The 16,039-nt window shown below is 38.2% G+C and overlaps 1 protein-coding gene across 3 annotated transcripts in view; it reads left to right on the top strand.

Annotated features, from left to right (window-relative positions):
* The first annotated feature begins 3,428 nt into the window (after window positions 1-3,428).
* The window catches only part of TRIP11 (thyroid hormone receptor interactor 11), a 38,509-nt gene continuing 25,898 nt past the window's right edge, over window positions 3,429-16,039 (top strand). For 2 of the 3 annotated variants that reach the window (XM_080617671.1, XM_080617673.1), the window contains exons 1-8: window positions 3,429-3,809; window positions 8,268-8,344; window positions 9,419-9,529; window positions 10,632-10,907; window positions 11,732-11,800; window positions 12,680-12,845; window positions 14,538-14,906; window positions 15,530-15,570. In XM_080617671.1, coding sequence (XP_080473797.1) covers window positions 3,671-3,809; window positions 8,268-8,344; window positions 9,419-9,529; window positions 10,632-10,907; window positions 11,732-11,800; window positions 12,680-12,845; window positions 14,538-14,906; window positions 15,530-15,570 — 1,248 coding nt within the window. In that variant the 5' untranslated portion in view covers window positions 3,429-3,670. The remainder of the gene's footprint in view (window positions 3,810-8,267; window positions 8,345-9,418; window positions 9,530-10,631; window positions 10,908-11,731; window positions 11,801-12,679; window positions 12,846-14,537; window positions 14,907-15,529; window positions 15,571-16,039) is intronic. The other variant, XM_080617672.1, reaches the window with a different exon arrangement.

The raw sequence follows: 16,039 nt of genomic DNA, 5'->3' as shown, positions 1-16,039 counted from the left end.
GACTGGAGAACTCTAGTTACTCAGACTTACAAAGGCATATGATTGTACAACTCATTTTACCAGGGCATACTTTTAACAGAATCTAAAAAAAACAATTCAAGGGAAAAAAATTTGAACTGGAAACTTAAAGGGGTTCGATATAAAATTGTGTTTCTCACTGAGTAAGCCATTACTGTCTTGACTAAACCAAACTTAACGCCTGGGAAATCTTCATACTTATTTATAAATAATTTAAAAAAACCCAAACAAACAAACAAAACCCTACATACAGGTAATAGATATAAATGATATAAACTCATTTCCCACATAATTAGTTGTTCAAGTAGGAACAACACTTAATATATACAAACTGGTCCCATTCAAATACTTGATTCTTTACTTCAAATTAGTAACTTCTGTGTGTTGTATCGAGGTTCGCATCTGAAAAGCATGAGCTCTTTTGCGATAAACTCTTTTAACCTGCATACACACATTTTGCCTTATTTGTATTTCGGACAGGGAGGGAATGCTTCAGTATTTAGCCTGCCATAGTCACCTCCTTCCTCAACTGCAGTTCTTCACAATTTTGAAGTACATGTGACTTTTCAAATGCTTTTACCAAGTCAAAATGTTTTTACTTTATTTTCTTGGTCAAGAAAAGCAAATAATTGTTACTACACTTAGAGGATTTTTTTTTTTTCCTCTTAACATCCCCTTCCCCCCATTTATAGCCACTGTGTGAATTCAGGAGAGGAAACTTGTAAAAGGGTTTGGACAGAAAGGGATGTAATACTTAAATGCCACTGAGCAAAAAAAGGATAAAACCCTTGATATTGTCTTCAAAGCATGCAAGCACTGATAAAACTATTTTTTGCTACATGAATTTCTACATGTACAAAACAGTGTAGAGTTACGATTTTGTAAGAGAATATTTTATTTTTCATCTCTTGCCTAACGGCTGTGTACTTTAGAAATCATTTTCAGTAACAAATTTTTCATCTTGAGACTCTGCTTTCAGTATCATGTCTTCAGCTCTGGATTCCTAAACAATTTTTGTCTCTATTTTGTGTATATAAAGCATATAACACTGAGAAGATTAAAAAAGGTAAAGCTGAAATGCTTTGTCATTGTTTTGACTGGAAAATGGCAGTGCTGTCTGATATTTTGAAAATGCTTTCGAAATAGGCATGAATATATATGGTTGTATTTGATATCACTTTTTTAAATAAATATGATTATAGCTTCTAACATTTCTCTCTTGACCCCAGTATTTATGTATGTGCTTTCCCTTATGTGTGAATTGGGCACAGAACCATCAAACATTAAAACTGCATCTTTGCTATCAATGGGGCTTGCACCAGATGTTGTATACACACATGAGCAGTGAGGCAATTTTCTGTTGCTCATAACTGACATCATCTCTGATATCCCTTGATCTGCTGATACTCCAGAATTTATGTAAAGACACTCTTGTGAGGAAGAGAGTTGGTGCCGATTATAGTTATCCTACGTCTTTACAAATTGTATGTTTTCTAGTTTAAAATAAGTTAGCATTTCCTGTTTTGCTACCACAATACACATTCTTTTTGTGACACAACGCACCGATTTTGTAGCTTTGTCAATCCACAGACTAGACTGCATGATCTCTGTGTACCTTTATCAACAGTGATGAAGCCAGTTCGCTAAAAAAGAATTGCAATGCTAAATAGTTGGATTTTAGTTTTTCAAGAGTACTAATTAAAAAAAGTAGGGAAAAAATGCTTTCTGTGCTACTTTATTAACTTCTTGCCTTACTTGACATTATAAAATGAACCACAATATGAGACATTTTTATAATTTCTAAATATTTTCAAAAGGCTGGAGAAGATCCCTGATCTTACTTGAAAACGTTAAGTTTCCCATATAAATGAATTAACCAAACACTATTGGAAAACATGACTTGTCTTTTATCTCCTATGGACCCATACGGTTTTTGTTAAGCCATGGTGTTTGAAGCATTGTAAACCTTTTCTCTCCATTAAACCCAATGTTTGAAATTAACAAAATCATTGAAGATGCACATTTACGTTCTGTGCTATATCACAGCACTAATACTTGCTGTAATTGTGGTGCATGGATTTTTGTTTTGGGTTTTGGAAGGGTTTGATTGGATTGTTTTTTGTTTTGGTTTTGTTGGGGCTTTTTTGGAGCTAGGAATGGATTTGAAGTAGTGTATGATTTTAGCATGGATAATTTTAAGGGCAGTAAATACACTATCTAACATTTGGCAACGTATAAACCTGATGGAAAAACTTTTCACAGAGAAAGCAATCTTATCAAACTTGACAGCTATTTGTTACTTTTAACTTCCAAACTCTTGGTCCACATAATGTACTCAATCTGAGAGCTGCCTCTTGAGTGACAGTTGGCAGTGAAGCTAAAAAGGCAATCCAGTATTGCAGGCCAGCTATGGATCCTTCACTAAAGCTCTGCAAGATGCAGTTCGGGAAGTAACAAGCACTTTTTTCCATAGTGGCCTGATAATGATTGTCAGCTTGTAACTCCTGAGCATGCGGCTTGTACCTACTGCATTCTCAGCTGCTCTCTAGAGACTTCGCCTGTGAAATGGTCTTTCTTCTCAGCTTCATTTTGCCATTGGTGTGGTCTTCCATTATTAATGTTTTAATGTAGTTATTAATTTGAAACTTAGCAATGAGCTAGCTGCCCTGTATCTTCTTTTCAGTATTGGCAAATTTTTGTATCAGTATTGATTTTACTGTTTTAATACTGCATTTTCTGTAACAATGCAGTACTCGTTGTAGTCCCTGTAATTTCAAAGATGTCATATGATCAAAACCAACAGGAATTTTGAATCAAACCAATATTGGGATTGTGGCTGGAAGTCCAACCAAACATCCATTGGCTCTACATGCAAAGTAGCGGAGGCCTGGTATCTCAGGAACTTGCCTAAAACACATATTCAAACATGTCTCTACTCTTGTAGCAGCTGAGTATTGTATTTTGTTGATATACCTGACCCAAGTATGTGTACATTAGGGTTCGTGTTAGTCACAGCGCGCTGAAAGCCGAGCTCCAAGCTCTGCAGACGTGTCCTTCTACAGAACAGACCGGCACAGAGCCCTGCGGTAGCTCCACGTCCCCCCAGCCTCACTTTTACACAGACTAGGATTGACTGATTTACTACGCGCAAGAGTAGCGCCGGCCGTGCTTGTTGGAAGGGTGAGTCCAGCAGCATAAGCTCGAACTCAACCACATGGCTCTGATTTTGACCCTCCGAAAGCAAACACGCTCCAACACCAAGCACCCTCAGCCTCAGCAAAATCATCACAGCTACTCCACCTCTATCCCGGCATCCTCAGCTACCGCGCACGCGTCATTGCCGCCGCGCGGGCGCTCTAGCTGGCTGCGGTCGCTATCGATGGTATTCTGGTGGAGGTGTCATGGCTGCCGCCGAGGTGGCAGAAGCAGGAGCTGCCGGGACGAGCCGCTGAGTCGGCTAGTGTCGGGAGGATGCGTGCGGCGCTGGCGGAGGAGTCACTGAGACCGCTTTGCTGAGTTGGCAGGAGGAGCCTTGACGCTCCCTAGCGAAACGAAGGGAGCAGGAGGAGGTGATCGCCCCTGTACCCGCGGGAGCCAGCTGCCAGCTGTGCGGGCCGCCTGCCCGGCGCGGGGCTAACTCTGAGCGGCGGTGATGGCGTCGTGGCTGGGCGGGCTGGGCTCGGGTCTGGGTCAGTCTCTGGGGCAGGTGGGAGGCAGCCTGTCTTCGCTCACCGGCCAGATCTCCAGCTTCACCAAGGACATTCTGCTGGAGGGCGCGGAGGAGGTGGGCGGTAAGTGTGGCTGAGGCGCTGGTCGGGGAGCAGCGGGGCGGGGGGTATCCGTGTCTGTGTGTGGTTGCCGGGCGGGCCCTGTTAAGTGTGTACTCGCTAGGACAGGCCCGGTTTCGGGAGAGAGCTTTTGCCCCGGCCGCCGGTTTGCCCAGGGGTCGGCAGTGGCGAGGCCTGCACTGCTTGCACCTGCTGGCCGGCCGGGAGCTAACTGAGCTGTCCCGGTACGCGGCTTGGTACCTTTCGGGAGAGCTGCTGGCTTTGCTGGCCTGTTTTCGTTCTTAGTCAGCTCCTGTTGATCTCAGGATCTGGAGAATAGACAAACATATTCCCAGCCTATAATAGCAGAGATTAACCTTGTCTAGGTTTATTATGCGGAAGTTTCTGTCTTGCTTGAAGCCTTATGTTGATCAGTAATGAAAGCACACAATACTCTTAATTCCATTCTGTTTGCTCAGCTTATCTAAACCCCCATCTGATTAGCTTTTGGTGTGGTTTCATAAAACTGCAGAGGAGTTTTTACACTGGTATGACCTAAGCCTGACGTGTCACGTAAGCAAAGGTTCAGCCTTTATGATGTTCTTGTTGTTTGTATTTCAGCTGGGAACAGAGAAACCTGTCAAGTTGTACCATTCTCTTGCAGCCAAGTAGAACATTGCTATGGTTTAATAGGGACAAGAAGCTAGGATGATACATGTTTAAAACAGGAAGCTGAAACAAAATAACTGAGACATTGGAGTAAGATTTGAGTAAAGTAGCAGTAAACTTATTCTAGACTGTAGTTTTCATATTTTTAATAAACCTTTTTTGTTACAAGTTGTTGAATAAAACTTTTGATTTTTATACAAGCAATTGTGTAACATGGTAATAAGTATCAATAGGTTAATGCCACTAGTATTGTTTACCATCTTGAAACTATAACTTACTGAAAAAAAATCACTATTCTTAAAGCAAGTGTTAAGAACAGCAACCGCAAAGAACAGCTAGGATTTCTGAATACTCATCTTAAATGTGAAATTAAACAATTCTATTCTGTTTGCAATTTCGAACAAATTTAGATATAAGGAAGAAGTTCTTTAGTGTGAGGGTGGTGAGGCACTGGAACAGGTTGCCCAAAGAAGTGAATGCTCCATGTCTGGCAGTGTTCAAGGACAGGTTGGATAGAGCCTTGGGTGACATGGTTTAGTGTGAGCTGTCCCTGCCCATGGCAGGGGAGCTGGAACTAGATGATCTTGAGGTTCTTTCCATCCCTAACCATTCTATGATTCACAACTATGAAGCATAGCCTAAGTATTGTATCAGTCTTGTTGGCAAGCTGATGCTACTGGTCTCATTGATGGGGTTTTTTGGTATGCAGGTGAAATGATATGAAGAGAGATATTTGTTTGGATAACTGCAAGGTTATCTTTTTTCCACTTTTCTGAAATACTTGCTTAGAATTGTTTTAAACTTCAAAATCCCATATTAATTTAGTTTGGAACTTATTCTGTGCTGCTGAACTGTTTAGTCATCTAGTGTGTTTGGTTTGCCCTTTTAAAAGAGAAATTGAGATTCTGATTCACACATTTGTGCTTTAGTTTGTGTAAGAGATGTGCTGATGTTCATTAGTTACTTCCAGGTGTACTTGACTGCTAGATACTGCTGTAAATGACTTCTGTTTCCTAAAAATTTCATAGTACATTTTTATGGGTTACTAGCCCTGAGGGTGTAAAAATCTAGTAGCATCTAAGTACTCTTCCTTGAAGATCTTTACATATTGTGTGGCCTAGAGAGCACTTCATGCTGTTCCTTACATTCCTGGTTTTAATTTTCTAATGTTTCCTAATTTTTAATATTATCCCTTACATCCACTGCTCTGACTGCCGTCTGAACTGATGATAGTGTTTGTGGGTTATAGACTTTTAACATCTTCCGTTTATCAGTTTTCATGGGGAGATTGTTGCTTCTGCAGCACTTGAGCTGCATCAGTTTTAAATAGCACATAGGAAATTATGAAATACTGTATTTACTTGAAAATTATATTTATTTCAAATAACTTAAACTTGTTTTATAGTCAATCAAGGATGATTTATGTCTAAGAAAAGGAAATGTGGTATTTCTAGGCATTGAAAGTTGTGCATGGGAGAAGTAAACATAGCCTGTTTGAGGAGGGTTGATCATTAAAGGGAGAGTGTCCCAGGACAGAATTATGTGGTTTTTGAGTTAGATACACTGATATGATAGAAAGTGTCACCTCTATAAATGAAAGTGAGTCCTATGGGGGGTTTGTGCCTTCATGAGGGAGGCAGGGATGGTGTTTTGTTGTATGGGTTATTTTGTGGGTTTTCTTAGGTTTGGGATTGGGTATTGGGGATTTTTTGTTTTTCTTTGTTTTGTTTTGTTTTCTGAAAATTTAGTTACTGTTGTGTCTGCTTTGTGGAACTAATTCTTGTTTTGAAACTTCACGTGAGAATACTGAGAAATACACAACTGTCACATCAGGGGCAAAGTCCTATGTGAAAAACAGTTCAGTGACGTAAAATAGTCTTGGAAGGCGAACGCAGGGACTGTAAGAATGAACACCCTAGGCCCACTGTAGGAGAGGATCTGGTTCAAGACCATCTTAAAAACCTAAACATACACAAGTCCATGGGACCTGATGAAATCCATCCACGGGTCCTGAAGGAGCTGGCGAATGAAGTTGCTAAGCCACTGGCCATCATATTTGAAAACTCATGGCAGTCAGGTGAAGTTCCTGACGACTGCAAAAAGGGAAATATAACCCCCATTTTCAAGAAGGGGAAAATGGATGACCCAGGGAATTACAGACCAGTCAGTCTCACCTCTGTGCCTGGCAAAATCGTGGAGCAGATTCTCCTGGAAGGCATGCTAAGGCACATGAAAAACAAGGAGGTGCTTGGTGACAACCCTTCACTAAGGGGAAATCCTGCCTGACCAATTTGGTGGCCTTCTATGATGGGGCTACGGAACTGATGGACAGGGGTAGAGCAGTTGGCGTCATCTACCTGGATTTGTGCAAAGCGTTTGACACTGTCCCACATGACATCCTTGTCTCTAAATTGGAGAGACATCAATTTGATGGGTGGACCACTCGGTGGATAAAGAACTGGCTGGATGGCCGCACGCACACAATTGTGGTCAATGGCTCGATGTCCGGCTGGAGACTGGTAACGAGTGGTGTCCCTCAGAGATCGGTGTTCAGACCAGTCTTGTTCAACATCTTTGTTGGTGACATGGACAGTGGGATTGAGTGCGCCCTCAGCAAGTTTGCCAATGACACCAAGCTGTGTGGTTCGGTTGATACGCCGGAGGAAAGGGATGCCATCCAGAGGGACCTTGACACGCTTGTGAGGTGGGCTGATGCCAACCTTATGAAGTTTAACCATGAGAAGTGCAAGGTTCTACACCTGGGTCAGAGCAATCCCAGGCACAGCTACAGGTTGTGCAGAGAAGAGATTCAGAGCAGCCCTGCAGAGAAGGACTTGGGGGTGTTGGTCGATGAAAAAATGAACATGAGCCGGCTGCAGTGTGCGCTCGCAGCCCAGAAAGCCAACCGTATCCTGGGCTGCATCAAAAGGAGTGTGGCCAGCAGGTTGAAGGAGGTGATCCTGCCTCTCTACTCTGCTCTCGTGAGATCTCACTTGGAGTATTGTGTACAGTTCTGGTGTCCTCAACATAAAAAGGGCATGGAACTGTTGGAACAAGTCCAGAGGAGGCCCATGAGGATGATCAGGGAACTGGAGCACCCTCCCATATGAAGATAGGCTGAGAAAGTTGGGGCTGTTCAGCCTGGAGAAGAGAAGGCTGTGTGGAGACCTCATAGCAGCCTTTCAGTATCTGAAGGGGGCCTACAAGGATGCTGGGGATGGACTATTCATCAGGGACTGTAGTGACAGCACAAGGGGTAACGGGTTCAAACTGAAACAGGGGAAGTTTAGATTGGATATAAGGAAGAAATTCTTTACTGAGAGGGTGGTGAGGCACGGGAATGGGTTGCCCAGGGAGGTTGTGAATGCTCCATCCTTGGTAGTGTTCAAGGCCAGGTTGGATGAGGCCTTGGGTGGCATGGTTTAGTGTGGGATGTCCCTCCCCATGGCAGGGGGCTTGGAAGTAGATAATCTTAAGGTCCTTTCCAACCCTGACTATTCTATGATTCTATGATAGTCAAGGAAAGACTTTTCATTTCCCTTATTTTAAAGCTTAAATCTATACTTTTCTATTATCTTTGTGATCTGACTTAAAGTCTACATAAGAGAGAACTAAATTACACTCAAAAAGACTCGGGTTTGTGAAAAATAATTCTGACAATGTTCTGATAAGAGCAGCTTTTGATATTTACTTAGGAATGAAAATCAAAGCAGTGTAAAGTAAGACACTTGTTAATAACTGTGGTCTTAATTGATGTCTATTTAACTGACTAAAAGTAGCTTAATAAAAATGAAAATTTTCACTTTCTTTCAGATGCAGCAACAGAACTCCATGTGTCCAATTCTAGACTCAGAGAAATAGAAAGTATTAATGCAGCACAAAAGCTTGAAGTAAGAAATTTTGGAACACTACTGTAATTAAAAACAATAAATAACATTTGTTTCTTGTAAAGTTCAAATATAGCACTGAATGTGCTTGTCTAGGTAAATCTAGAAAAGAAGAGTGTCAGTGTTAGAAAGTGGCTTTTTATTTACTTTTTTGGGGGGAGACATCACAGTTGGGGGCACATTTGTTTATTGGAGTATGTGTGTGGTGCATATTTTCATTTTTCACTAAGTGCTGCATCCTGCAACTGTTCCTCCTTACCACATGGGCTTGGGCTGCAGCAATAGTCTTGGCTCTGAAAAGCTTGTAAATGTGACAGTCTTAAGTTTCCATAAATTTTGGCATTTTGTAGATGATCACATATAAAATCAGATCTTGAATGTCTGGTTATGCTGGACAGCATGTCTCCTGCAGCAGGCAGAAGACAGAGCGTATGTGCTCCCTGATGCAGTTCTATGCCTGTGTTGCCTTACTGTATGTTGGTTTTGACATAACTGTGGATGCATGTGCTCTCCCAAAAGTGCTTAAAAATCCCATGTGCCCTTGAGGAAAGTGACTTAGTGTACTTTTACAAATGACTTGTTGGTTTACAGCCATAAATAAAGTCATAAGACTAACAACTTCCATGTATGTCCTCAGCCCTCAAGAGTATTGAGAAGTTAAGGTAGTATTTTGGAGAAGTAACTGTTCCTGCTTGTCCTTTTTTAGATTCTTGCCATCTGCTCTTGAAGAGTGTCAGGGAGAGGATACTGGATTGTGTGGATATTAGCTCTGATTTGTGTTCTGTGGCTGTTCTTAAATTCTGCTGATGGGTCATGCTAAGATGTAATTCAGCCTTGAATTTTTCTTCTTGCGTTTACTAAAAACCTTTTTCTGAAATGCTGTATGAAAATGGAAAGCTTGGACATGTATGTGATTTTGGACTACACTTGGAAGTTACTGTTGTTTGTGTGGTTTGAGTAAAATAACATAAGAAATGTGTATAATTTGATTTCTTTACTGTCCAGCAGATTTATGCTTTTCTTATTCTGTAAGAACTGTTTCAGAATTTACCAACATTAATTTCTCTTCTTTGCTAGAATGAGAGACTGAAAAAAGTTTGTAGTGATTTAGAAGAAAAGCATGAAGCAGCAGAACTTCAAATAAAGCAGCTGTCTATAGAGTACCGAAATCAGCTTCAACAGAAAGAGGTAGGATACAGAGTGAAATATTTGAGTAAATATGCCAAATAAACTTTCATATTATGCTGTTTTATCTCTTTGTTGTGATATCTGTGCTCTTTCAGTGGAAGTATTGTTCACAGTTTCAGTTTCTTGGTTTGTTAATGTAGACACTGGGAGACTTAAGACATATTATTGACTTATGTAATGTAAGCAGAGCTGCCAGGAGAAAGTTGAGATGAGAATGCTCCAGGAATGTCATGCATATATCAATTTCTGGGTTTTTTTCTGTGAGAAAGAACACTTTAACTGCTTTGTATTTCTGATTCAGTTATCTTTAAGGAAGGCAACACGAGCAAATTCTTACTTGAAGCGGTTATATTGTCTGTAAATACCATAATTATTTATCTTAATGTATACAATTTCATGATCTGATAAGTGTCCCTTTGTGATGGAAACATCAGCTTTATAGTCTATTATGTAACATGAGATTTCATAGCCTTTTAAATGAAGACAGTTGCCAGTATGCCTAGAATTACACAAAAGAAGTTTTATTTCTGCTCTATTTATAAATGCATGTGGGAACTAGAGGAAGAAGAATTTTGAGATGTATAGAATTCTGCATGTTAAATACAGTAGCAGAGTTGTTATGAGAAAATTGCGTGCAGCTAATTTCAGTTTTTTGTAAATAAGTAAATTTTCAATACATTAAGTGTAAAAGAAATCAAATGTAATATAAATGTGGGAGCATCATATATTGCTTAATTTTCATATTTGAATATCCTCGTTAATTTTTTTTTTTTTTCCAGCCTGACTCTTGCTATAGTTACTTAAATACCTTGGCTGCTGGAAAAAAAAATCATCATTTTTACTGAAACGTCACTTAACTGAAAACTATTAAAACTTTTAGTATGTATCCATGTGGGAGATACTTTGTAAGCATCAGCTAAGACTGCTTTTCTCCATTAGCAGAGAGTTTGGGGTTTTTTTTTCCTTTTTGCTTTACTGGAAGCAATCAGTTATTTGTGCTGGGGACAAGTTGTCTGGTTGGTTCACATTTCATAAGATTACAAGAGGCAGAGTGTTTATTGTTGTTCTTCCTGAAACAATACATTTTATTCTGTATTTTCAGGTGGAAATCAGCCATCTAAAAGCTAGACAGAATGCGCTGCAGGACCAGCTGCAGAAAGTACAGACGGCTGCTCAGTCAGCACAGTCAGGAGCTGGTGTTTTACCACCAGCCACTACATCAGCTTCATATGTTCCAGTGGTCAGACATTCCTCAGGTTTTGAAGGATATGACATGGATTTTGGAGATATAATCTGGTCACAGCAAGAAATAAACAGATTGTCCAACGAAGTTTCTAGGCTTGAGTCTGAGGTTGACCACTGGAAGCAGATTGCACTGGTGGGTATTTCCTCTCTGACTCTCCACTCCAAACCAGTGTTTTCATTGAATTTGGTGGTTTTGGAATGGGTCTTCTGAAAGTTCATGCTGTACAATTTCTAGAAGAAACATGATTTGGTGGAAAAGCTGAAATTTAATTATGTTTTCATCATTTTCATGCTGTCACAATGGCTAACATTCAGTTAATCCATTGACTAACTTCCAAATGTTTCATGATGCTTTTATGCATAATTTGTCAAGTTAGGGAAAGGGCTTTATAAACAGTTGTCTGTGCTACTTCAGGGTTTAATTTCTGTGCAGTCTTTCAGAAAATAATTTTCTTCTTCCTGGCTCTGATACTACCTATTTATTGACAGTACAATACTGTGATAGTTAAATATTTGCATACTGGTTTTACTTACTCTTCTCTCAGTCCTTGTTATGTCAGTTGTAATTCATGATCTGCTGAGACAAGAAATAATAGTCTGTCAAGCTATTGTTGATAAGTCATTATTTTTCAAGCTATAGCCTGATTTCAGAGGTATACTTTTTGCACTTAGAAATATGCAAGTAAAATTAAGAAACCCTGTTGTATTATTATGTGCAATAACACCCACTACCACAAACTTTTACATATTTCCATATAATAATAATAATAAAAAAAAATCAGTGGAAAATAAAAGTCTTTCAATTAAAATGTCTCTTTTTAATCAAACTTACTGTAAATTTTAATTTTTCTTCACATTCCCTTTATTTTTCTACTTCGAGTATCAATAGAGGAAACACATGAAAAATACACCTATTTATCACAATTTCACATGGATATGTGATTTTTCTTTTCTCAGTCTTCCAAAGTGCAAGGGACAAATGATGCTGAACAAAGTGAAATATGCAAACTGCAAAATATTGTTAAGGTAATATGACAACTTTGACAAGCTAGTCTTCTCTTACACTTTATTCTTGATGGTTTTGCATATGATCACATGACTTATGAATACAATTAAAATGTTTACAACACGCGCACTTAAATTTTCTCAATTAAAAACGTATGTGGGCTTGTAATATCACAGTAACATTTCTGTCAGCAGTACAATATTTAAAAAGTTATTCTGAGAAAGGGTATTTATGTGAACTTGTTGAATGTAGTACATAAGCTTGAAAGAATTACGTTGGTATTTATGAGGGCAAATCACTTTCGAAAGCTGATGACTGACTTATGAGACTGAATTTTAGATACACAAAATAATTTCTTCTCCTTTCTCAGAAACATCTTACTTTTTCTCATTGAAGATGCAGAATATGCATTTGCCTGTCATCCTTAAAATTTGCTAGAAATGTGTCCTACTGTATCTGCTTCCTGTGAAAAAGTTGTAATGTCTCTAGTTTAGTATTTGCTGTTGTGTGGAGCATGCTGTTGTGTGGAGCATGCTGTTGTGTGGAGCATGCTGTTGTGTGGAGCATGCTGTTGTGTGGAGCATGCTGTTGTGTGGAGCATGCTGTTGTGTGGAGCATGCTGTTGTGTGGAGCATGCTGTTGTGTGGAGCATGCTGTTGTGTGGAGCATGCTGTTGTGTGGAGCATGCTGTTGTGTAAATGTATTTCTAAAAGGAATGTCTTTTGTTGGTTTGGGGTTTTTTTGAACATGTTAAAAGACAAGAAATGTGACTTCTGTGAGGAATCCTTTAATAAATCTTTACTTTTACTAAGGAAAATGTTTTAATTTCTTTTTTTTTTTTTCTTTTTTAAGCTTCTGTTCTGTATTTTACCGTTCTGTTTTTCTAATTATACTTTTAGGAGCTCAAACGGAATTTAAGTCAAGAAATAGATGAACATCAACATGAACTTTCAGTGTTGCAGGATGCACACAAGCAAAAGCTAGTAGAGATAACTCGTCGACACCGAGAAGAGCTGAGTGAATATGAAGAGCGAATTGAAGAACTTGAGAATCAGTTACAGCAAGGTCTTTCTTACCACATGCTTTCTTTTTTAATGTACAGTGAATTTTGGTTAAAGCATAAAATATGTATGTAATGGTGTAATAGATATCAAATACATGATGTTTAGGAATTTGATTTTCAACTTGATTTCATCTTGATGTTTAAGGCGTGTGTCCTAGTATCTTCTATTCACTGTTGCTGGCTTGAACACTGGAATGCTGCCATTTCATCTTCTGATGTATACCAGTTTAGAGGGTCATTTTCTATACATATCAAATTATGTGCTCCAAATCCTACACTTCCTGGTTTGGGTTTTTTTTTTTTAACCTTACACTGAATGTATATGTGGACAAGATAGACAAAATTGAAATAAGAAAATCTTAGCACAGGAGTAATTTTGATGAGAAGTACTATGTGCCAATTCAGTTACTTGACAAAAGTTCAAGATTGACATAAGGACCACACTTCAGTCTGCGGCATGACTAGATTGTAGAAGAAGCTTAGTAGTTCTCACAAGATGCTTTTTGTTGTCTTGTAGGTTATTTCATATTCCATAAAAATAGTTATGTCAGATTTCCTTTAGAGGCTTCCTTGCATAAATATGTAAGATTTGCCTGGAAACAACTGTTTTATTATGTGTTAAAACTTGGACTTCTAAAGAGTATATGTTCTCCTTTTGGAAAGAGAGATCCATTTCCTTCTTGGAAAGAAGGGGAATATTTTCACAGCCTCTTAATGCCTAAAGTAGTACTGATAGAGAATTTATTTCTTAAAATCAGGTGCCTGTTGAGATGTAGTCTGTCTTTTACTGTATGTACATACACCAGCAGGACTAATTTAATGAAGTTAAAGAGAGGAGTCTCGTATCTTTTGCATTACAAGTCATCTGTAAAATAAATACTGCTCACAGCTTTTGAAGATTTAAGAGTATTTAATTTTTTCTTTTTTATTATTTTGTTGGTCTGTTTGACATCATTATACAAACTGGGGCAGGAGGAAATGTTTGAGCTTGCGCTGAAGTGAATTCAAAAGCAGTGTACTTTCATTTAGCTTTTTTTTTCCCGTAATTTCTGATTACGCCTTTTTATACTCCAACGTTTCTAGAAGTTATGTTGTGATAATATGGTAGATGTCTGAAAACATCAATTCTGCAAAATGAGATTTTTTTAAGTAAAAAACTCTGTGCATCATTTAGCAAATGATATACTAATATGTAGCAAATAGTTCTCTATAACAACAATTGAACAAACCTTTGAAATTTAATTAAAATATTAACAGAGATTTTGCATCAGGCTGAATTAGATGGGGTTTAATTAAATTATTCTTAGAAAATTAAAGGATTCCAAATTGCAGTATACTAGATTGTGTCATCTCCCCAGCAGAGGCATGGGGGTGAAGTATATTTTAATTAAATGGCAAAACATACACTGTTCACAACACTTTAAGTTTTAAAATTATTTTAGTAATAAATACTACACAAGGATGTGTAAGTATTTGAAAAGCTGCGTATCAAGCCAGTAGTATGTATAGCCCTGCTTCAAATCTTAATTCTATTTATGTAAGCTTTCTGTTGCTGATGATTATCAAGTCTTTGGTTTAGATATCTCCCTCTGTCAGGAGAAGGGGTAGAAGAAGAGACTCTTAAGCAAAAGATCTGCAGTGCTGCTGCTTTTGGTTAATAGTTAAAATTGCTATCAATCTTCTTTGCTTTTTAGATGATGTGAGCACTGATGCCATGGGTGGCCCTAAAATTAGTGAACAGAAAAAAAATGCTCGGAGTTTAGAAGGAGGGAAAACAGAAGAGTTGGAGGAGGTTGTAAAGGACCAAGAGGATGAAATAAGAAAATTAAATCACAAATTGTCTTCTGCCAAAGAAGAAAACAAAATTCTTCTGAAAGAGCAAGAATTGGCAAAAGTAGAAAAGATCCAAATAATGCAAGAATATGAAAATCTTAAGTCTGAATTTAGCAAGCTTCAAAGTGCTGTTGCAGAGCAAGATGCCCTCCTGAAAGAACAGGACAAGAAGCTCCAATCAAAAACATCGTTACCAGAGGATATTGTCAGACTACAGCAAGCACTGTTAGGTACTAATATGATGATTATTTTATTTTTTAATTTAATTATTTTTAGTAAGCCTTCACAGGTTTTCACTTTTAAAGCTCAGATTTTACTTTAAGAATTTGGAACTTAGTATGAGAATATATATCTTTTGAAAGTTGCTGCTTGAGAAAAGGGTTTTCCATTGAGATAAGGCTAAGCTGAAAAGAAGACATAACTGGAACTAGCATGATTGATTATCATAGGGCTTTCTGATTAGGTAAGTAACAACAAGAAGTTTCTTGCTTAAATTCTAAAAGTACAATTTTGGTAAAGACAATCTTGCTGATATCTTCTCCCTAAAGTAACATGGAAACTTCTCTGTTTAACAAGTGTGCCTGTATGTAGAAAATCTTTTAATATTGCATAATTGATACAATGTAGTGCCTAAGTCCTCCAAATGTGGACTCAGTAGAAAAAGTAATGCTCTGCTTCGTGGTGGTGGTTGATGGTGCATTTCAATCTACAGCACTGATGATTATCATCTCAAAATACTGTGAAACTATTCTCTTCTGAGCAGCAGAGTGTTGCTGGGGCAAGGTGGGAGAATTGTTTTTGTTGTTATTTGGAAAGTGGTAAAATTCTGGTTTGGTTTTTTTTTCCTTTATAGAAGCAGAAAATGAAATATCAAGACTTTCAGTTTTAAATCAGGTAAAGCAATTTCTAAATTAAGCCAACAAAGTTTGTGTAAATAGTAACTGATGGAAAACATGTTCTGGTGCTATACATTTTTTTGGAGCATTTACACTTCTACATTAATAACCTTGTAATCAAGGAATAATTGTAGATTAATTCTGGAATTACATGTGGAATTGATAGAAAAGACACATTTTGACTTGTGAAACTCCATAGTTTCTCTGTTAAAGAAAACTAGATTTCTACCTATCCATTGCTACTTAGGCTGCTGTAATATAAATTTTGAAAGTATTAATAATATATTCTGTAAAATCTGTCACTTTTCACCTGTTTGGCCCATTCCAGTTTTGATACTATCAGCTTTAAAAAGCTGTTGTCAGCTATAAAATACTTCTCTCCTTACATGTAGTACTCTAATAGTAGTACGTTCCATCCTACTGATCAAGTTAAGCAGTGGAACATAAAGTTTCTCTGGAACACACCT

Source organism: Psittacula echo (genome assembly GCF_963264785.1).
Source record: "Psittacula echo genome assembly, chromosome: 5".
NCBI classification, from domain to species: domain Eukaryota; kingdom Metazoa; phylum Chordata; class Aves; order Psittaciformes; family Psittacidae; genus Psittacula; species Psittacula echo.
This window is presented reverse-complemented; position numbering and strand designations above follow the sequence as displayed.